The sequence below is a fragment of the Convolutriloba macropyga genome, chromosome 6 (assembly GCF_964194025.1).
Source record: "Convolutriloba macropyga chromosome 6, txConMacr16.3, whole genome shotgun sequence".
NCBI lineage: Eukaryota > Metazoa > Xenacoelomorpha > Acoela > Convolutidae > Convolutriloba > Convolutriloba macropyga.
The window spans coordinates 40,801,602-40,824,101 of NC_134473.1; the positions used below are offsets into that span (position 1 = coordinate 40,801,602).

At 34.4% G+C, this 22,500-nt stretch overlaps 1 protein-coding gene across 2 annotated transcripts in view; it reads left to right on the forward strand.

Moving 5' to 3' along the window:
* Nucleotides 1–1,102: 1,102 nt before the first annotated feature.
* LOC142340988 (uncharacterized) overlaps nt 1,103–22,500 on the forward strand; it is a 109,893-nt gene continuing 88,495 nt past the window's right edge. Inside the window, exon 1 of one of the 2 annotated variants that reach the window (XM_075391794.1) lies at nt 1,103–1,505. In XM_075391794.1, coding sequence (XP_075247909.1) covers nt 1,404–1,505 — 102 coding nt within the window. In that variant the 5' untranslated portion in view covers nt 1,103–1,403. The remainder of the gene's footprint in view (nt 1,506–22,500) is intronic. The other variant, XM_075391793.1, reaches the window with a different exon arrangement.

The following is a 22,500-nucleotide window of genomic DNA, read 5'->3' on the forward strand; positions in this document are numbered from 1 at the left end:
TCCAACGTAGATCATTGAGGCTCATCTTGATATAAAATGAAGTCGAGTTCAAGAGAAATTCTCCAGCGTTTTTTTTATTGTGCTCTCTTCGATCAAACACAGTGTTAGTTAATTGTTTCGAGTAAAAGCCTAACATTTAGTGAAAATTGTGAACAAATAGTTTGTGAGGTATTCGGCTACAATCTGCCGGCAGACCAGCACTTGAAAAATCACCAGCACTTGAAAACTATTTTTAGTGAGAAATTTTATGAGATTGCTAAATTTTCCGAGAAAAATTAATAACAATAGAGAAAATCTCAATTATATTATAGATCATTCTCATGAGTAAATCATGTAATATGTCACGATTTTATAGCGGGCTTGATCTCATGCGATTCACAAGAGAAATAATCTGAAAAAAATATTTTTTGTGCTTAAACTATTTTCTATGTGATTTTGCCCGAGGAAATCGTTAATTTTTAAACGATGTATAGTGCTAATGGCACGTGTGTTTTCACATAAAAATTCCGGTTTTGACAAATTTTTGGAGTGAATTTCAACGTGTGTGACAAACTTTTGCGTCTGACCTCCACCTTATTAGTCATATAACGTAGGGCGCCCAACCCCTTACTATCGGTATACCATAATGGGTGCCTCAATTTCTTTGAGTGTGTATGATAGTGAAATTTTCTTCTCTTTTTTGAAGCACAAATTAAGGAAATAAGGGTCTTCATAATTGATAGTTGATAATTGATAGCAGAAACCAATGGATATGCTGGCGTATTGTCAACATTGATGTTGCTGTCTGAATTATTTGCTCTTATGTTTTTGGAAACCTTTGCTCAACACAGCGCCAGACCACATGACCCTACATGACCCACAAATATTTAACTAATCATAATGAATATAGATTTAAAGAAAACCAATGTTGCTTCTTATAATATATGTCTCTCAAAATTTGACCAATGCCGTATCAGGATCTTGCATAGAATAAGATCCTAATATTTGATTGAATGCTTGCAGTAGAGTTTTGTGCACAAGGACACAACAAATAGTTTGACATTTTGTGAATAACAGTCGATCATGCAACTAAATTAACCATTTGCAAGCAGATGTTCATATAATAAATAACCTTGTCTAAAACGGAACAAACAAAACCGTCATAATTGCTTAAACTTTCATTCAACGGATTTACGTTTGCAAGAATTTTCATCAGAAAATTTGAATATGAAAAGGATGATCAACTCTAGGAAAAAATGCATATAATTAAACTGATGCCAACAATTGGCACTGTCTAAAATTTCGAAAAAAGTACTAGCTGTTCTTGGAGCTAGATAAAAAATAAAACTCAATTTGAAATATTGAGATTGATTTCTTTATTCTTTTTTGCTTAACAAACATAAAATACACAGTGGCCAATCACAATGCGCAACTTGAGTAAAGCATTGATGATCTTTCTATGGGGTTTTTGGATTCTGATAGCTATTTCACTTGGAATCTATCGCACGAATGAGTTCTACAAAAAGGTTAGTTTCTTTCTTTTGGATCAATCCTGTATTAAAATGGAAAAGGCGGCAGCGTCTATAAAATAAACCAGACAACTAATGCAAATTCGTGCTTGGCACAGAAAGTCTCAAAACAGCATTTATCTTTGGTGAAGAATGGCTATATGGAATAAAAAATATCACAAAAAAACAACTGAGAAGAAACGTTCGCTTGTGGAAATTGTTCTGAAAAAGAGCACTAATTCAATGAATCACAAGGGGCCTCTGTGACTTGACATATGGTACACTAGACAACATAGCAAAACTTAAAGTCTGTCGGTAATAAAATAGACCGGCATTATTAAAGTGGATTACCGACGTAGTATTAAAAGTGGAGTCATTTGACTGCTATTGTAAACAAGAGTGCTTTTATATTTTTTTGGGTTGAAAGGTTGAGAGTATTACCCAACAAGGCGACTCGGTAATGTAGAATTGCACATAAGGTTCCGACCCCAAGGAGGAACATAGAAAAACCCAAAATTTCAAGTATTTTTTTAAAAATTGGCGTATGAACAAAAAGATAGCCTCCAAAGCACATAACTCAGCGGTGGAGTGGAAAATGGTGCAATAGATTGATGAGATGTGCAAATAATAAGAAAGCGAGTCAAGACCGACTGCAAAATCAAACAACAACAACAACAAACTCTAATTACATCAGAAAATTTATGTCCGTCCTAAAAAACAAAATTTAATACCAAAGTCAAAATAGTGCTAGATAAAAGTGAAACTAAACATAGTAACTTGTAATTCACCGGAAAAAGATATGGGATCAGTCCATAATAAGGCTTGGTAACAATTAGACAATAAAGAACAAAAACAGTAAATTTGAAAAATTCGATTTTTTTTATAAACAATTAATTTCAAAGTAATGAATACCAAAAGAAATCAACTAAAATATCCCATAGATATACAATTACCCGTGTTTTTAAAGATGAGAAATAAGAACTGTCGTTATTCAATTATTATGCGGTTACAAAAAGAACAACAAATAGACAACAAACCAAAAATCTTTTAAATTTTGCCAGAAAATGCTTTTGAAGCCGTAAAGCCAGACTTTTGCCCTCAAAATATGTTTGATTGCACCTTACTAAAACAACGATAATGTATTATCTGACCACGCATTAATGAAACCAGATAACAAGTAGACAAAAAAGAAAAAAAGAAAATACGGAAATTTTGTTTCTTTTTTCGATAAAGACCTGAAAGCCTCTAATTACAAACTGAAATAATTAAATAAGTTCAATTATTTTTTCAAAAGAAGCTCTTGAGACCTGCCATTGTCCATTATATATCATACGTCAACGATAAAAACGTAAAATATGACAAAAACTAAAATATGACAAAAGTAAAATATGGAAATAGTATCAAAAATTAAATAATTTTTTTTTTGTGAAAAAACCGCGTCGACGCCAGTAAAATCAAAACGAATTCTTTAGAAACATTAGATTTTGAGATTTTGTGACACCAAGCCCCTTGACACCTTAGTTTTTTTATTTTGGAAAAGAATTGTTTTCAAAGTCATGAAAGCCATCAGCTATCTACTAAAATCAGAATATCGGCACATCTGTTATTCTATGAAAAGTCAATGCAATCGAGTCTTTGTAGAGGAAACTTCTTTGTATATCCTTAAGGATTTTACTATTATCTATTGTGTTTTGTTTTGGTCGCCAATAATGTGATAAATGAACTGTCAAAAACATGGTAATGTGACAAAACTTAGAAAACAAGAAAAATGGGCAAATACTTAAAAATTAAAAAGACTGTGAAATCTAGTAATAGCAAAGCCAGCAAAACATAAGTTGAGGCGTAAAACGGTAATAAAAATTGAAATTAATTTCAATACAAAGAAGAAGCATTCTTCCATTGCCAACACTAAGCTACAAGTTGACCAAATTAAGAGAAAAATGGAGGCAAAGTTCAGTGAGCCAATATTTATTTAAAAGTCAAATATTTTTTAAAGTATGAACGACCTTAAGCTTTCAAGTAATAAATAAGATTAAAAAAGTTGGAGCTAATAAGGAAGCGAATTGGATCTATCACTACTGAGCTTTGATTTTAAATGTTCTGTTATTCAATTAATAGATAGAAAAGATAGATTTTATTTAATAAAAGAGGCCGACTGATTACAATCCGAATTGTTTTTGGATTGTAACAGTCTAAGATTGGTCCAAAACTAGCCCTGCTCATGCTGTTTTTCCAAAAAATACTTCATCTTTTGAATGTTATAGGTATAGATATTTTGTTAGTTAAAAACAAAAAAAAATCTGCGTTTTTGATAATCGACTAGTAAAGTAAGCCAGCAACGGCAAAAGTTTTAATTACGGAATAGCCCCTTTTGAGTCTACAAAGACTTTGTTAGTGTTGTTTGGTTGTGTACTTCCTGCAAATTTAATCAAAGTGGACTAAAGTAATTTATTTCGTGCAGTTTTTGATGAAAAAGTCCGAATTTTGAAATATTTAGCCAGAATTTTTGACAAAAAAATTAAATAAAAATAGCCGACAATAACTTTTTGTCTTTAAAATGAAATCAACAACACTTTCTTTTTTTAAATTTAACAAAATTAGCGAAACTTTAGTAGAAAATTCCGGAAAATATGAGTAAAATCAACGGAGTTTACTCTTTTTTGTCAAAAATTTAAACCTCGATAACTCCCTGTAAAAAACGGAAATTAAAAAATCTTTTTAATTCCATATTCTACGCTGGACAAGTTTTCTAATGATACCAGTCTCAACTCTCTACAATGAATATATCGTTCGGCCAAAATTGTCTGAACAAAGAAAACACATTTGAGTATATGGTTCCTCCCCCCTCAAGAGGGGTTGGAACAATACGGTCCTTATTGACTGTCCGTCTAAGAACACAAATTTTACAAGTTTGAAAGACTTTGCAAGATAAAACTTCTTGTGATATAAATGTTAGAAGAAAAACTTGCTTCAAATTGGACGGGAAATGGTCTCACATGAAAAAACAATCTTTTCTCATTCCATTTTAAAAGCGAAAACCGAAGAAAGTCAAAACCTGCACGCAAAAAACTCGTGCTTCGTTTTAAATAATTCAGCCTGACAATTATCACTAGTTACTTTTCACTTCCTATTGACCAAGAGTTTTATTGTGAACCGTGAGCACCTTGGAATCTTAAAATAGTGAGCACCTTGGAAAAAATCAAGCTCGTTCGATCGTAAAAACCATGTGTTTATTGTTGCACCGGCTCATCAGATCAATCAAAGGAGTGAAATAATTCGGGCAGCTTTATTGAGTGTATCTTAACCAAATTTGAGCTAAACAAAAATTGCACCAAACCCGAATTAAGTCGGACCAAATCTTTGAGGGATGGGGTTGACTGATTAGCGTATATTTTTGTCAACCTTTTACAAATTACCAATGCTTAGTTGCTCAGGCGCTCATGAAAAAAATCAAGTCCAAAACAGTGATAAAATTGTTTAATTTTACGATGTTTTCTGCAATCTCTTTGTCTAAATTTCATCTATTTATTTGCATGCTTCACTACTTTTGTCATTAATCAAACAAAGGGTTTGATAAGTATAAAATTGTTGGAAATTAAATTAAAATCTTTGCCCGTTTGCCACAAGTATTTTTTCTGAAAAAAAAGAAATTTGTTGTGATTCTGTCAAATTTATGCGAGAATGAGCATGACAAAGATAAGGCGATAGCCACAAAAAATCAGATAGTTTGCCCTTCTTCCTAAACTGCTGTTGCTTTATGGAAAATTTATGGAGAGCAATAAAAATTCGAACAAAAAAACTAAGCTGCCGTAGATAACAATTGCCGCTCTGTATGAAACATACATTAGATGCGGATTCTATAACTTTGCAATGCGTGTAAAAATGAACTTTTTGGCCCTTCTTGTCGTAAGAACGTGCTTATTTTTTTCAGAGAATTGGAACGCTTAAAATCATTTAAATTGAAAGCTCGAAACCTAGCCCAACTTGTTACGTCTAAACGCTGTATTGAAAAAAAGGTACATATAAAATCTAACAAATTAGGCCCCCTGATAGGTTACTCTAAATTTTCTTTGGACACGTTACACCGCAAAAATAGAAACATAAAATGAACGAAATTAGGAGACATCATTTGTATCTTATTTTTCGGAAAAGAGTTTGCGCCATTTTCGTAAAATATTAATATCTTAATTTTGTAAATTAGGTGACAAGTCTTGTAGCGCGTTTCCGCTTCTTTTAGGTATCTATTATTCGCATTAAAAGTATCTCTAATCCTCAATTAAGCATAATTGAAAGCGCGCATTTTGAGCATGCAAAAGTGATTTAATACTTTGTAATCAGCACTTTATTAAAGTATTAATTGAAGCTTTTAAAACTTTGAAGCGATTTTATAACGAACAACTTTAACGACGAAGTCGAAAACCGAGCCATCGATTTTTTTTTCCGAAAAATCCCTCGTCCAAAAACGGCCTTGTATATCAATGTGAGACTGGCTGATTTTGTCGTAAAGGACTATTTTATATATTTGGAAATGTGAAATACAGGGCAAATAATCTTTTTCGAAGAATAGCTGAGAAAAAGAGAAAAAAAGAAAAAGAAAATAGTTGAGAAAAATTACTTTTAATCAAGATCTATCAAGTGAAAATTTTCCACTAATTTTTTTTCTTGGTTCTCTGGTAGTCAAAACTTCTTCCCTCAAAAAGACCTTGAGATTTTACAATTTTTGAAATTTTGTTCTTATTCAATTTTTTCATATTTTCGGCATTGATTCGTCGCTACCAAGTGTATAGATTGTGCTAATCTGCTCAAACAGCGAGAAAAAGTGATTTGTGTTAACAGCCAGAAATTGTGTTAGCTTCTGACCATCTTAAGCTGCTTTAGTGCTTATGTAGGTCTATTTTAACAACCGTTTTAATAAAAAAAACTTGGATAGTATAATTTTCTAGATTTGCATTTTAGAAAACATAGGTATACTTTGCCTTTAAAAATTCAGCCTCTTTTTTTTTGAAAATATCTCATTGATTTGAATTGTTTTTTGTTCTCTGCCGTTCAAAAACTTGTTTGTTACCAGTAGTAGACGTGTCTAATTCTAAAAACATCAACAATTTTACTATTTTGTCTCCTGAAAGACAGAATGTGTCTTTCGTGGTCAAAAATTCTTCCCTCGGAAATGTCTTCTGATTTTACAAGCTTCAAGACCTCGTTTTATTTTACAATTTTATAAGTTTATGGGCTTCATTTTGCTACCACCAAGTGTAGGAATTGTGTTGATGTGCTCAAACAGCCTGAATATTGATTTTGAAAATTTTGTGAAAGCTTTATTTTATTTCTGTATTTTCTTCGGGGAAAAATCTATCACATCTACGTTCTAAAGCCCCAGCGCAACTTTTTTAGCTTCTGACTTTTCTCTGTTCCATGGTTGGTTCTGTAGGTTCATTTTAATGACCATATTCATAATAAAGTTCGGATAGTTTTCTTATTTCTAGATTTGCCTAACAGATTTCAGTCTCTTTTTTGAAATTATCTCATCAATTTGATTATTTTAATATTTTATTGCAGTCAAAACTTGGTCGTTACAACTAAAAGATCTATGTTATCCCAAAAAACTACAGTTTCTACTATATTGGCTCCTGAAAAAAAATTTTTTTGGAAAAAAATTTTTTTTATATTGGCTCCTGAAAATCTTTTTCGTGGTCACAGATTCTTGATTTGAGAGTCTTCTAACACTTTTTGCATACGTAATCTTTTTTCCAGTTGGGTCTCAGAGACTTTATAATAATCAACTAAGGAGTTGCAATTGTTGTGTGAATTTTGATGCGAAAATGTTTTTTAGTGTAAATTGAATAGAAAAAAATGCCTCTGTTAGTTGTTCTGATCGCTTATTTGCGAAATCAAAACGTCGTTTCTTTATCAATCGGGTCTTAGATTAGTCAAAAACTGACAAAAACCAAAGCAGTAGTCCCTCTTTTTGCGCAAATTTTAACGCAAAATCAATTACTGGTACAGCTCTACTAAAAAAATTCGTTTCTTAGTTGTTCCTTATCGCATATTTGCAAATTTTATTTTAGAAAGTCGTTTTTTTTCAATCGGGTCTTATAGTTGCCGACATTTGACAAAAACCAACGTAGTAGTCTCGCTTTTTGCGTAGGTGCTTAGGCAAAAAAAATTTTTTATAGGTCTACTAAAAAATAAGTTTGTTACTTAGTTGCTCTTAATCGCTTATTTGCAAATTTTTTATTAAATTGTGGGTTTTTTTCAATCGGGTCTCAGAACTGCCAAAAACTGATCCAAACCAACGTAGTAGTCCCTCTTTTTGCGTAGGTGTTGATGCAAAGACTATCTCTGGTATAGTTTTACCAGAAAAACAGTTCGTTACTTAGTAGTTAATAATAGTTTATTTGCAAATTTTAATCTAAACCGTCGTTTTTTTTTCAATCGCGTCTAAGAGTTGGTTAAAGTTTACGAAAAACAACGCAGTAGTCCTTCTTTTTGCTTACGTTCTAATGCAAAAAAACTTGGTATAACTCGACTAGAAAAAAACTTCAACTTAGCTGTTCCTAATCGCTTTTTTTGCTTTTTTTTTTAAAACCTCGATTTTGTCAATCGTGTCTTAGACTTAATGAAAGTTGAGCAAAAATCAACGTAGGAGCCCACATTTTGTTTAGGTTCTAGCGCAAAAATAGTCTTTGATGCAGAAAACTCGGCAATTTAATCTTGAAAATACGACAAGTTTCATCCAAAATATTGAGGGATTTTTCAGAAAAAGGTCAAATTTCTTTTATTTCTGTTTTCAATTCACTAAAAAAAAATTTTCAGTTTGCAAAATATTTAGTTTATATAAGTTTAGTTTATAAAGTTTATTTGAGCTTTATCAAATCACGTTTTTGTTTTTTTTCGATTGCTCAAAAAATATGAGGTATTTCAAAAAATATTGAGGGATTTTTCATAGAAAAATTCATATTTCTTTTTTTGTGTGTTTTTAATTCACTTTACAAAATGTTTTTTTTGTAGTTGAGTAAGGTTACAATAACAACCAAAATAAATGTTTTTTTTGCCTTGAGAAAAGATATTATAGAATTAAAAAACGGCAATCCGAAAATTGCACGTATTCTTGAGTAAATAATCGAAAATTCGAAAGTACAATTAGGACAATTAATTCGTAATTCTCATTTCAACCCTTTGATAAGTAGTAATAAAATAGTAATAAGTACTAGTAGTAGTAATTAGTTGTAATAAAGCTTTAATAATCACTTTTATGCTCAAAACGCGCACTAAATTAGTCTTAATTGCGGATTATACTGCGAAATCGAGTTACGTTGCGTGCAAAAAAGAGATACATGAATCGAGCAGATTCGTGATACACAGCGCGCAAAAAATAGGATACATATCTTGTACTTTATATTCGAGGTTAAAATTTGGACACTTTCGCGAGCACAGGTTGCTCAGTTCTCTTCAATTTTGCCTGTTTTTGCTAGAGTATCTATTTTGCACAATATTGTTGCATTTTCAATGCATTAACGTAGAAAGAACGAACAAGAGATATCTAGATCGGGCATATTTGCCCGTGACGACTTGGGCATACCTCTGCGGCGTAATGCATATCTACTAATCCTAAATTTTTAGTACATCCTACGCGAGCTACATTCCAAATCACATAAAAGTGGAAAACACAAAGTTTCTTTCAAATGCGAAATCAAAAACTGGAAATGGTTCTCAAACAATACAATACCAACACCAACTCAATCTATTTCTGGGAATCAGTTACTCGTAAGCATTATGATTTTTGATAAACAGTTCTGGAAAATTCATTAAATTCTTTTTATTTGTCAACTACGGTTGCTTGGAATCAGTAAATAGTGTTTAAAATGCCATTTGCTCCAACAGTAGGAAAAAAAATACTATTTTGAGGAGGAAAACTATTTGAAATTTTATATTCCAGAACAATTTTCTGACCTGCTAATAAAAAGTTGGGTTTCTGGAGAACACTTTGAAAGAAGTGCATTTTTTAATCAGTCAGTTCAACAATTATTGGAAAAAGCTTATGTCACGTCTTTGGTGTCTCTACAACGTTTGAGCCAAAAGAGCATCCTAGGCTAGTAATATTCTACGATTTCTTGGATTTAGTGATTTGCCACTGAAAATTGCACAGAAGAATGCAAGAAGTTATTTTCCATCAGATTGGGTTCAACTACACTAGGGTACCCCCCCCCCCCCAAGTGATAAAGCAGTTTTTGTTTAAACTGTATGTAAAATATTCTGTAAGACTGTTTGAAATTCAATCACTTAGCAGACGATTCTTCAAATTCTAATATATAAACGTGCTTTTGATGGCAGCACTAAAATCATCAATAGTTTCTAAAGTTAATATAATAGAATGATCTGTTTAGATTGTACAAATTATTTTCACAAGTAAAGCTTAACTTTTGGACAAGACAAGAAATCAATAATGTTGCCAGAAACTGAAATTCAGCATGCACCACACAAAAACTCCCAACAACAATAATGCCATTTTGCGGTCAAGTATTGGTGCAGTTTGCTTGATAATAGTTTTGCGTATAACCATAGTATTAGCAATACGTTACGTTAAATGTCAATGTCTAACAGGGTTGAGCCCGTACTCTCGAACGAAATTCATGGTGAGTGATAATGGTTATGCCGATATAGCTGCAATAATGTTGATTTTTCGTTAACTCATAGTGCACAGTTCGTTTTTCTCGATTGCAATTGTTCAAGTGACAAAATGACGCCTGAGGAAGATTATTATGGGAGATATTTTCTCCCAACTGAAACTTAATACAAGGGGTTTCAAACTCTATATTCAAATTTATCAATCTTTTTCGTAAGTTCTTGCAAGGACCTTGCAATAATCGCCTATGAGGCCGAAGTTTCATATAAAAAAAATCACACTATTTTCAAGATTCAGCTTGCTGATCAGACAATCTTACTGCTTTTACTCTATGATCAGATCATTGTGCAATCCAAACAATGGTACGATCTTCCTTGATAAACAAATACAATTTTTGGCTAATAGCTGCTTTAAGCGGGCTTGAAATTCGCAACTTTAACTGTTTTCCGTTCACAATTTCGAACATTAGGATTGTAATGGATGGATGTAATACAGTTTGCTATAGTGCCTCAAAAATGGTTTAAATTTATCAATGCTATCAGAGAAAGGAAGTCCATTTATACTTCAAGAAGAATTGTCCAAAATATACCACTATTTTCCGGAGACTAATTTCATCGGCATGAAAATAAATACTTTTCGCAGACTGCTCTCCACAGGATCGATCTCAATTAGCCTAAATATTTATTGATTTGCTAAAATTTGCGACCAATTACCTAAGTGCTGATGCAGACACTAAATAGTTTTTGATCCAACACGTTCGCTAGTGCAGCCAATCTGAATTCCCATGTTGAAGTACGATCCAGAAGTGATCTCAGATCAGATCAATTCGAAAGCATACGGTGTGTTTCCAGGCCAAACAGGGTTTCTAGGGTTTGGGAAATGGTTCGAGCGCACAGTAATATGATCAGATGTCACTTCGGCCGGGGATGGTCTGATGAGAGGTCTGTTCCGTCTGGTAACGGTCTGATCAGAGACAACTTTTTCTGGCAAGGTTAGGCGAACCGATTAAAAACTAAATACTACTAGTAGTCTGGTATATCAATTTGGTTCACCTTAAAAAAACTCTGACCCGATAAAATTTATATATTTTCGAAAACATAATGCGAAAAAGTAGATTTTTCCTACTGAAAAGTGAACTAATCTCCAAGAACTCTAGGCAGATTTTTTCCTGGTCTGTGGATGGTCTGATCAGAGGTACTTCAAACGCACAATCGTCTGCACAATGCTCTGGAAAATATCTAGGCCACGTACGACGATATGTAGATAATGGTCTGATCAGTGGCATTTTTGGTCTGAGGATGGTTTAATCAAAGATCATTTCAGGCACACAATCGTCTGGACAATGGTCTGTAATTTCTCTGGACGATTTAAAAAACTTGGTCTGATCAGTGGAACTTTTGGTCTGATCACAGTTTGTTTTAAGCGCACAATCGTTTAGAAAATGGTTTGGATTTGGTCTAGGCCATGGTTGCACAAAAGTCTGAAAAATGGTCTGATTTAGGTCGGATTAGAGACAGTATCAAGTGCACTCCGAGCGCACACGTTGTTTCGAGCGCATCAGATGATGATTTTGCGTGGAGTGGTCCGATCAGAAGATACTTTGGTCTGGAGACAAAAATATGATCCGCCAAAAGTAGCTAAAGTGGCTTTTTGTTTTGTAAAAAAAAGTAGCCCTGATCAAGCGACTGCAGACTCAAGACCACTCCAACCAAACCCATCTGCGAATCAAAATTTTTGCGACTTTGGTGAGATGAAAACTTTTTGCAATCACAAGTTTTTCTACACTACCATCTTCACTACATTTCATTACTATTTCAAAATTCTTTGAACTCGTGTTGTCAACAATTCTGGTATAGACTTTTTATTTGGGCTTTCGAAAGCAAACAATTTGAAACATTTCGATAACTTAGAAAACATTTCGAAAACATAGGAAACATTAAGAGAACATAGGAAACATTTTGAATCATTTTCTATGTTCTGTTAACTCTTTTCTTGAATTGGCCAATTTTAGTTGGACGTAATATTACAAATAACTACGGTAGGTCAAATGAAAATAATCTTTTGAGGTCAGCGATCATCATTGCACAATTTATGATTAGATCGTTGTCCTAGTTTTGGTCTGACTTTGGTGCGATATTGTTATTATTACTATTATTATTATTATACCCTTGTTGTTCGGTTTGTGTCGAAGTGCTTGTTTTCTATTATTTGTCTAATTGCGTTTTGTATTTGGTGGAACGATTTTATGTGTTCTTTATTTCAATCACGTCAAGTTTGTTGTTTTTTATTTTTTCTTTGTGTGAAAGTAATGGGCGGAGTGGTGCAGATATCAGTGATAGGTTGGGGATAAATTTTTGTAAGTCGTGTATGCTACCCATTAGCGACCTGAGTTGTTTTATGTTTTTGGTGGGTCCATTTTTATGATGGCTTCGGTTTTTCTTTCCGTTGGTATAATTCCATCTGGATTTGTTTTGTATCCAAACCATGTTATTTCTGTGACTGCAAATTCGCATTTATGTAGGCTTATCGCCAAGTTTTCTTTGTCTAACCGGGCGATTACTTTGTCTAGTTCATTTTCATGGTTTGTAAGTGTTCCTTTAGTTATTATTATTATATCATCTAAAAAGGCATGTGCCGAATTGATGTTTGCTAGTGTGAAGTCCATTACTTTTTGGAATGTTGCTGGCATATCTGTTATTCTATAAAAGCCGTTCCTGTAGCGTTTCCACCCAATATGATGAAGTTGCAATGTTTTTGTGTTTCTTCGTGTAAAGGGACTTGGCTATATGCGTATTTTAGGTCTATTTTGGAGAAGTATAATGTTCCTGTTTTTTTGTTTAAGTTCGCTGATCTTGCATGCTATCTTATCCATCAGGTGGTCTATACTTTGCATTTGGTATTTGTTTCTGTGTATAGCGTCATTTAATTTTTTAGAATCTAGTGCTAGTTTTATGGATTTGTCGCGTTTTACTGTGATCACTACTGGACTGATAAAGTATTCGTCAGAGCATTTATCTAATTTAATTATTTGTTTGTCTTCTATGAGTTTATTTAATTCTCTTTCTACTTTGTCTATTAGATGGAGTGGGACTCGTCTTCCGTTGGGCTGTGTCGGCTGGAATCAATTATGGAATGTGGATTTTGCTATGTGGTTGTTTGATTTTCCGACTCTTGTACATAAGTGGGGGTATTTTTCGAATATCCATTTCAATATGTTGTTTCGTATTGGTTGTATGTTATGTATTTTCTCACCTGGTGTTTTGTAGGATAATTCGATCCCGAGTTTTTGGAGGGTGTCCCTTCCTATTAGATTCACTGTGTTTTGCGGGACAACAAGGATTTGGCAGTTGTGTGCCGTTGTGTTGCCCGTTACTAGATCCAGTTGGATTCAATAGGCTATTTTTATTTTGTTATTGTTGAAGCATCTGAACTCTCCAATGTTCTCATCCTGTTTGACGATTTTGTTGCCTAGTTTTGTTATTAGGTGTTGAGCGGTGCGCCGTGAGATGAATGATCTTGGGCTGCCTGTATCTACCAGCTAGTTGATATCTTCTTTACTTTTTGTTTGTATCCAGAATTCTCCTTGTTGGATTTTGTTAAAGTCTTTTTTGGTTACTGTAGTGAAGTTTAGTGATTGGATGAAATTTACGGTACTCCAGTCTTCCATCATTTCTCTGATGTAGCATGTACTTTCGGGGTCGATTGTTCTGTCTCTTCTTCTTCTTCCTCTTGGATTGACTCATTGTCAGGAATTGATTGTATATTCCGGACTCGTCTTGAGTTTGTTTGTTGTTGTGTATTGTTTAGTTGTTGGCTTTTGTTGTTGTATGTTTGGTTGTTTCTTTGTGTATTTTGTATTTCCGATGTTCTTGGTGGCATTTCAGATCTGCAGACTTTGGCGTAGTGTACAACTTTTTTACAGTTGTTGCATATTATGTTTTTTCTGGGCAATTATCGAGGTGTCCTTTGATGAATTTGTATCCACCCTTCCAGCAGTCTGGGATCTTGTTGTTATTTGATGGTGTGGGGAGTATGCTTCTTCTTTGTGTATGTGGTCTTTGTCTTTGTATTAGGTTGATCCCGGATCCACTTGGACTTTGTGCGTGAGTGTTGCTTATCCGTTGTTGATTTTCTTGTCCTCTTTCTCTTGTGATTGCGTAATGTAATGTTTCTAGGGGGTCTCTATCTTCTGAGAGTAGAGCCATTTGGATCTGCGGGTTCGACATTCCCTGTATAAAGATACTTTTTACTAGGCTGTCTTCTAAGTCTTCCCAGTTGCATAGTGCTGCTTTTTGCTTTATCCTTGAATGGAATTGTTCTAATGATTCGCCTGGGTTCTGTGTGCATCTGAAAAATTGGAATCTGTTGAATGTTTCGTTTCCGATTTCTTTAAATGTGTCTTGTAATTATCTTACTAGTGAGTCTGTTGTACAATTGGATAGTTCTGTGTGTGGATTGCGCTGGTGAAATATATTTGTTCCTCCTGTTCCGAGTGAGAGGTAGATTAGGCTTTTTACTTTGTTATCGACTTCATCCCATTTTGAATTGTCTATCATTGGACTTTGGTCCTCTACTACTTGACATTGATTTTTCCAGTCTACTTTTCTTTTAATATTTCTCTGTTCTTTTTTCTGCTGTTGTTTCGTCAGGAAGTGCTGGTTCGTAGATTGGTTCCTTTGGATAATCTAACTCTTCTGCGGTTGGTTTTGGTCGCAGTAATTTTCTACCTGTTTGTTCTCTTTTGCCGAAATGGCTAGTTTTGTTGTTGTTATCCATTTTTCCCATGTTGTTGTGCGTTGTGTTCCTTTTTCCCAGAATAGGGCTACGCCTATTGGTGAACGTGTTAATGCTGACTGCGCCATGTTGTGTAGTAAGCGATAGCGGTCAAAAGATCAGTTGCGAAGAGTCAATTCAGACTGTTTTTCACTATTCAGTTTGGCAAAAAGCCTTTTGCTTTTTTCTCGTAACGTTAGCATAATCTTATGTGACAGACAACACCTGTCCATAAGGATTCACAGTTTATGTATACAACAAAAAGACTAAGTTCATGAGTAAGTAAGTTTACTGCAACAGTGTAACAAAGTTCTAGCACAACGATCCTGCATTCCATATGGAATGATAATACTAGTAATATAGTTTAACAGTGTTTACAATAATATGTGTAATACTTGGTTTCATACATCCTCCACCACAATTATTATTATTATTATTATTACTACTATTATTATTATTATTATTATTATTATTATTATTATTATTATTATTATTATTATTATTATTATTATTATTATTATTATTATTATTATTATTACTATTATTATTATTAATATTATTATAATTATAATTTTTATTATTATTATTATTATTATTATCATTACTATTATTATTGTTATTACTATTATTTTTATTATTATTATTATTATTATTATTATTATTTTTAATATTATTGTTATTAAATTTATTATTATTATTATCATTATTTTTATTACTATTTTTATTATTATTATTATTATTATTATTATTATTATTATATTATCAATATTATTTTTAATTTTATTATTATTATTGTTATTATTATTATTTTTATTATTATTACTATTATTATAATTATTATTATTATTATTATTATTATTATTATTATTATTATTATTAATATTATTATTATTACTATTATTATTATTATTATTATTATTATTATTATTATTATTATTATTATTATTATTATTATTATTATTACTATTATTGTGATACCGGTGTAGCAGCATCATCTAAAACTTACTATGCAACAAAGACTTAAAAGTATTTAGTATCGTATTTATAAACACTTATGATATATAATTAAATGCATTGTACATACCGTTGTCTCAGAAAGGAGTTTATGTTAGTTGCTCATTTTCACGCCTGCGATTTGGCGGGTATTATAACGTGGTTTCAAGTTAACACATCTGCTAAGTGCAGACGATAAACAACTGTCATAACGAACAGTCGATTCGTGGCCGAATAAAGTGTTAAAGATAATTCTTTTCACAAGGTGATTCATAGATTCAAATTCATCATAGATCAAAACTATCTATCATAGATATTCCACAAAGCTTATTAAAAAGCAATCATTCCTTAATCCACATTATAAACTCCATTCCAACTGGAGCTATCACGATCTTTAATAATCCAAGAACCAGACTTACAGTCTCTCCATTCGGAGTTAGAAATCAGTACAACAGATACAAGAGTTGACCGAACAACATCCGATAGTGCAACAGAGATAATCCTCCAAAAGGAATCCACTAGGGATAACATGTCGCAGCCAGCAATCAAAACTCCGCTCGGAGTCCCTGTATTCTGGGAGACAGGAGCAAATCCCACGACAGAATGGACCACGTGGTTCGGTACGTTGAAAATGGCCATAATGGCAAGAGACAACCTTCAAGTTGATAAACTGTTAAAGCTGAAACCGACAAGAGCGGAACTATTCTATCCAACACTTCCCACATAAGACGATGCACTAGAAGGAGAAACCGAGGATGAAGAAAGACAGAGAGAACAACGAAATGAACACAGAAAGGTAGACTGGGAGAATGAATGTAAACAAATCGAGCAAAAAGGACCGATGATAGACAGAATTCCGTGGGACGAGGCAGACCTAAAGGTCAAAAGTCTATTCTATCTTTCCCTAGGGGCAGAAGGGACAAGAACGTACCATCAGAGAAACCCACACACGAGAATAGAACGTTGTACAACCAACGAGTTGGTACACGAATTGGCTATAACATTCACAAGGCCTCGCAACACAACATTCGACCGATTCCAGTGTTTCAAAGCCATGCAAAGATCAGACGAATCCCTCGAAACCTTCTATAGCCGACTCCGCGAATTAGGAGCACACTGCAAATTCGAGAAACTCGAAGAAGATCTCGTTAAAGATATATTTATATCAAACATGAGAAGCTCCAACATCCAAATGGAGCTACTCTCAGAAGTAAGAACGCCACAACAGCCACTAAACTATGCAATAAATAGAGAAAGAGGCCAGGCTAATCAACAAGAAATTTTAAAGGCAAATACAAGTTGGATCACGGTTTCCTACGTTCGCCGAAACAAGATAAGACCACAAATGGCCTACAATCAACAAACAAGACCACAAACATCATATGGTCAACAAAAATCATCAGCATGCTGGAAATGTGGAAACACATTTTCAATGGCCCACCTTCAAACATGCCCTGCAAAGCAAATGCAATGCAAAATTTGCAAAAAATTAGGGCACTACACATCATTGTGTACGGCCAAAATGCCAGAAAGACGACCACCACGTTGACCAACAAACAACACAAGTCCACAAGTTAAGCAACAACAAACGAGAAGAGTAAAACACATTAAGCAAGGATCGGAAGAAAGCGACCACACGGAGGAAAGCGTAGATGCAGAGGCGGCCCTGTACATAAAAGAACTCCATGAAGACTGGGCGAATATCAACATAATACAACCAATGGAATTCGTACAAAAGAAAAATGATGAAATCAACAAAGACCCATACGGAGAATTTTGGGTAGAAACAACTACATCCCAAAACAAAGTACAGTGGCTAGCAGATACAGGCTCACCACGGTCATTCATGAACATCGACACAGCAACAAAACTCCAAAAGGAGATCCCGACAGCAAAAATATCAGAATATACAGAAAACACAGTCTACAAAAGTTTTACAAACAACAATATAGAAATAAAAGGAATACTCTCACTTGATCTAAATTCAGGATCATGGACAGCTAAAGACTGCAAAGTGTTAATAGTGGAGAATAGAACGAACAACATAATGGGGAGAGATATCCTTACCAAACTGGGGATTACACTCAGCGCACACAAAAAACCTGGTAAGACAATTAATATAATTACAAATATCCAAACGGAGAAAAACATTATAAAGTGGATATTTCATAAATACCCACACCTCTGTACAAGATTGGGACGATCAAAAAACCACATCGCAAAATCGATATTTAAATCTCAATATACACCGTCCCAACACAAAGGAAGAAGAGTTCCACTCCATCTGCTCGACAAAGTGGAACAAGAACTCCAAAAACTTATCGACGAAAAACAAATTACTAAACTAGACAAATGTTCAGACGAAATATTCATAAGTCCAGTGGTGATAACCGTAAAGAAAGACAAATCAGTAAAAATGGCTCTCGACTCCAAAAAGCTAAACGATGCTATACATAAGGACAAATATCAAAAGCAAAGCATCGACCACCTTATGGATTCGGTAGCAGTATTCATTTCAGAAAGAAAAAACAAACCATATCAGTATCTTTTCTCAAAAATTGACCTAAAATATGTATACAGTCAAATCCCATTAGATGAAAACATCAAAAAACACTGTAACTTCAACATAATAGGTGGAAAAGCCACAGGCACATATAGATTCATCAACGAATTCTATGGCCTAACCGATATGCCAGCCACCTTTCAAAAAACAATAGACAAAACACTACATGACATAAAAACAAAATTCGCATACTTAGACGATATCCTCATAGTCACAAAAGGAACACTAGAAGATCACGAAAAAGAACTAGACAAAATAATGCAAAGACTAAATAACGAAAATCTAGCAATTAATTTACAAAAATGCGAGTTTGCGAAAGAACAAATAACATGGCTAGGTTTTGTAGTCACTCCAAATGGAGTAACACCAACAAAACAAAAATGTGACGCAATCATAAATCTTGAAAACCCAAAAACACTTAAACAATTAAGATCCTTCATGGGGTGTATCCACCACCTGATAAAATTCATACCAAACCTGGCAAGAATATCCGAACCACTAAGGCCTTTGTTATCAAAAGCAAACACAAAATCACAAAATAAACTTGATTGGAAAGAAAATCACACAATCGCATTCAACGACATCAAAGCTCAAATAAAACAAATAACAGAAAACAAACATTTCGATATATCGAAACATACAAGAGTGAGATGCGATGCTAGCAAAAAAGGGCTAGGTGCTTGCCTTGAACAAAAAATCGGTCAAATATGGAAACCGATCGCATTCGCAAGTCGATTTCTAAATAACCTCGAATCAAGATATAGCACAAACGAATTAGAACTACTAGCGGTAGTTTGGTCGTTGGAACATTTTAAATACTACCTATACGGTACGGAATTCATACTCCAAACGGATCATCAAGCACTACTTTCAGCTCTTAAAGAAAATAGAGGAAACAAAACTTATCAAAGTAGATTAACACGATGGGTAGATCGTTTACTACCATTCCATTTCACAGTCGAACACGTTCCGGAGAAAAACATGAGGTTCGCTGACTACTTAAGTAGAAATCCTACAGGAGAAGCAATTCCACCCACTGACGAAGACAAAAAGTTCGTAATCAACACAATCGAAGAATTCAAACTTTTCATAACAAGAAATTCACTGTCTCCAAATGGAGCGAACAATTCATTCTCTCCAAAGAGAGCAATTAATTCAACCAATCAGAACACAGACATAAAACTAGTCGAAAATGTCGTAATTAATCCAAAACACACAAGCAACAAAACAAACAACGCTTTTTGCCTTAACACGCTTACAAATCAGTCACATATTATCTCGCATTCTTTAAATCCAATTTCTATCTTCAAATTTATTAACAAAAACATTGTCGGCATAACTACAAGACGTAATCCCAACAAAGATACGTTCAATATCCCTATTAAACGTAGATTTCGAGCCCCCAATAAAACAACAAATCCCCAAATGGAGCAACCAAGCAATTCAAAAACGTTTACTAGTTGTAGCACTCAAACGGAGTTCAATTCGAATAAAGGCAAAGGCCTTGACCCTTTAGATCAGTCCAAACACGAAAATTTATTCGACGCTCATAACGACCTACCAACCCCTTTATATAGAGAAAACTTTAACAAAGTCTTTAATGAAGAATTCCTTGCAGAAGCCTCACAACGTGAACTCAAACCAATCATTGACTTAGTTAAAACACAAAATTGGGACGACCTCAAAAAAGTAAACCCGCTATACTTCCGCATTAGACGAGACTTATCGGTTACCGAGACAAATTGTTTACTATATGATAATCGATTAGTAATTCCCCAAAAACTCAAACAACTTGTTATAGACACAATTCATCACAAACATCCAGGACAAGTGGGAATGTTAGCGTTAGCCAAATTAATATGGTGGCCACATATTCACTCCGAAATTGTAGCAAAAGCCAAAGCCTGCCAACACTGCATTGATAAAGGTAAAAACTTAAAACCTATCATTCCAAAAAACCAGTTGGGAGATCTACCCAAACTAAATGAGCCTAACGAAGAAATCCAAATGGATTTCGCAGGACCAATTCCATTTAAAAATAGCACACAAAACAATTACATCCTAGTAACGGTAGACAGATTATCACGCTTTCCGCACGCGGAAACATTCCACAACTGCGACACGGAAACAGCGATAGACTACTTAGAAAAATATTGCAAACTTCACGGAATCCCTAGATCTATAAGATGTGATCAGGCACAAGCCTTTAAGGCTAAAGAATTTGACATATTCTGTAAAAATAAAAACAAAAAACTGATACTCGCTCCAGCCGGAGACCACCGAGGAACAGGTATGGTCGAACGTTTAATACAAACGATCAAAAGACGTTTAGCCGTACTCGATATTGATCCCAACTGGAGCTCAGAAACTCTAAGCTCACGCCTAGCAATTATAATAGAAAACATCAGACTCATACCTAATAGAACTTCAAAAATAACTCCATTTGAAGCGCATTTCGGCAGAAAGCCAAATACAGCACTATCAAACATGCTAACAAAACCAGCGATAAAAAACTTATCATATCATAAACTAAAAAGTCGTTGTTTAGACAAGCGAACTCCCAAACACGATGTATTGTCCCAAGAAGAGATGTGGAGACTAGATGGGAAGTCTGAGGATGAACTCGACATACAGTATAAACAAGAAGAAAGCCCCATCTCCGCCCCACAGCAAATAGAGTCGGACGATTCCGAAAACTTACCACTAAGCAGAAGCTCCCCAAGTAAGATATCTCCCTCAGAAATACACTTCTCCATTGGAGATAAAAACAACTAAGATAGTATATAATAAGGAAAACGTCGCGCCTAAATCCATAGCGAGAAAAACTAAAGAAACAAGAAAAACTTTAGCACCACAATGGACCATAATCCCAGATGGAACTATAACTAACTACACACCACATACTATAACAATAGATACGCCACAAAGGAAAAACACAGTAATCCGCAAAAACGACATTGCTATAGCAACCGAAACTAAGCCAATACCCGAAAAACCAAGATTAATTCATATGGTGGCATGTAAAACGATTGGAGAATATAAAAGAAACCAAGAAACAATACGTAACTTCTGTTTAGACGAAGCCAAAAAGCAAAAAGTTACGAACCAACCACTAGGAACCAAAAGAACACGCGAAGCAATCAACAGTACCATGGACTCAGCGGAACCATCAAGTTCAACCGCCAACATCAACGAAGTACCCGGAACAACAAAAACAAGAAACAAAGAATCCACTAACACACCTGGACCTTCAAAAAATTCAACAAGTAACAAAGCCAATACAAAACAGACCAAAAAGAAACATACACTAACCAAGAATAGCAACTCAAGAACAATATGATCAAGAGACAAACTTATACAAATCGCAACAAAGAACCAAAGACAACAACAATCCACAACCCCGAAAACTCCAAAAGGAGTCGGCAAAGCAAAGACCAAACACAGCACACCACTAGCCAATTTCAATGAACGTGCAAAACAGGCTGCAATCCTAAACAGCAAAGAACCAAACTCCATACGGAGAAACACTACATCATTATCGGACACAGATACGTCTAATAGGTCATTCTTGATCTTCAACACCCCTGTCCCACAACCAAAGTCAATAAAAATCTACAACGTCGAAGCCGACCCCCACGACGAACGATCTTATGAAGTAATAACCAGCAACGATGCACAAGACTTCATGGAAATGAGCTCACAAAGCCCCAAAACGCAAAACAAGCAAAGTATCATTGCAACAACAACATTAGACAACGAAGCGATCAACGATACCAATACAAACACACCGGATATGACTTTTGCGATCTCAACAAAAAAGATTGACATAGCAACCGAGAAAATCTATGCATTCAACGCAAAGAAACAGGACAACATCATGCCAAACACGAAAAAGGACAATCCATGTAAAGAACATCCGCAAATTATATTCCCAGATTCATCCACTTCTTCAAATCAAACTATGGATCTCACTAACAACGTATCAGAACCAACGCCACACGAAACAACGGATACGTCTGAAAGTAATCAAGGCCGACGGGAACAAAACACGAGCGATTACA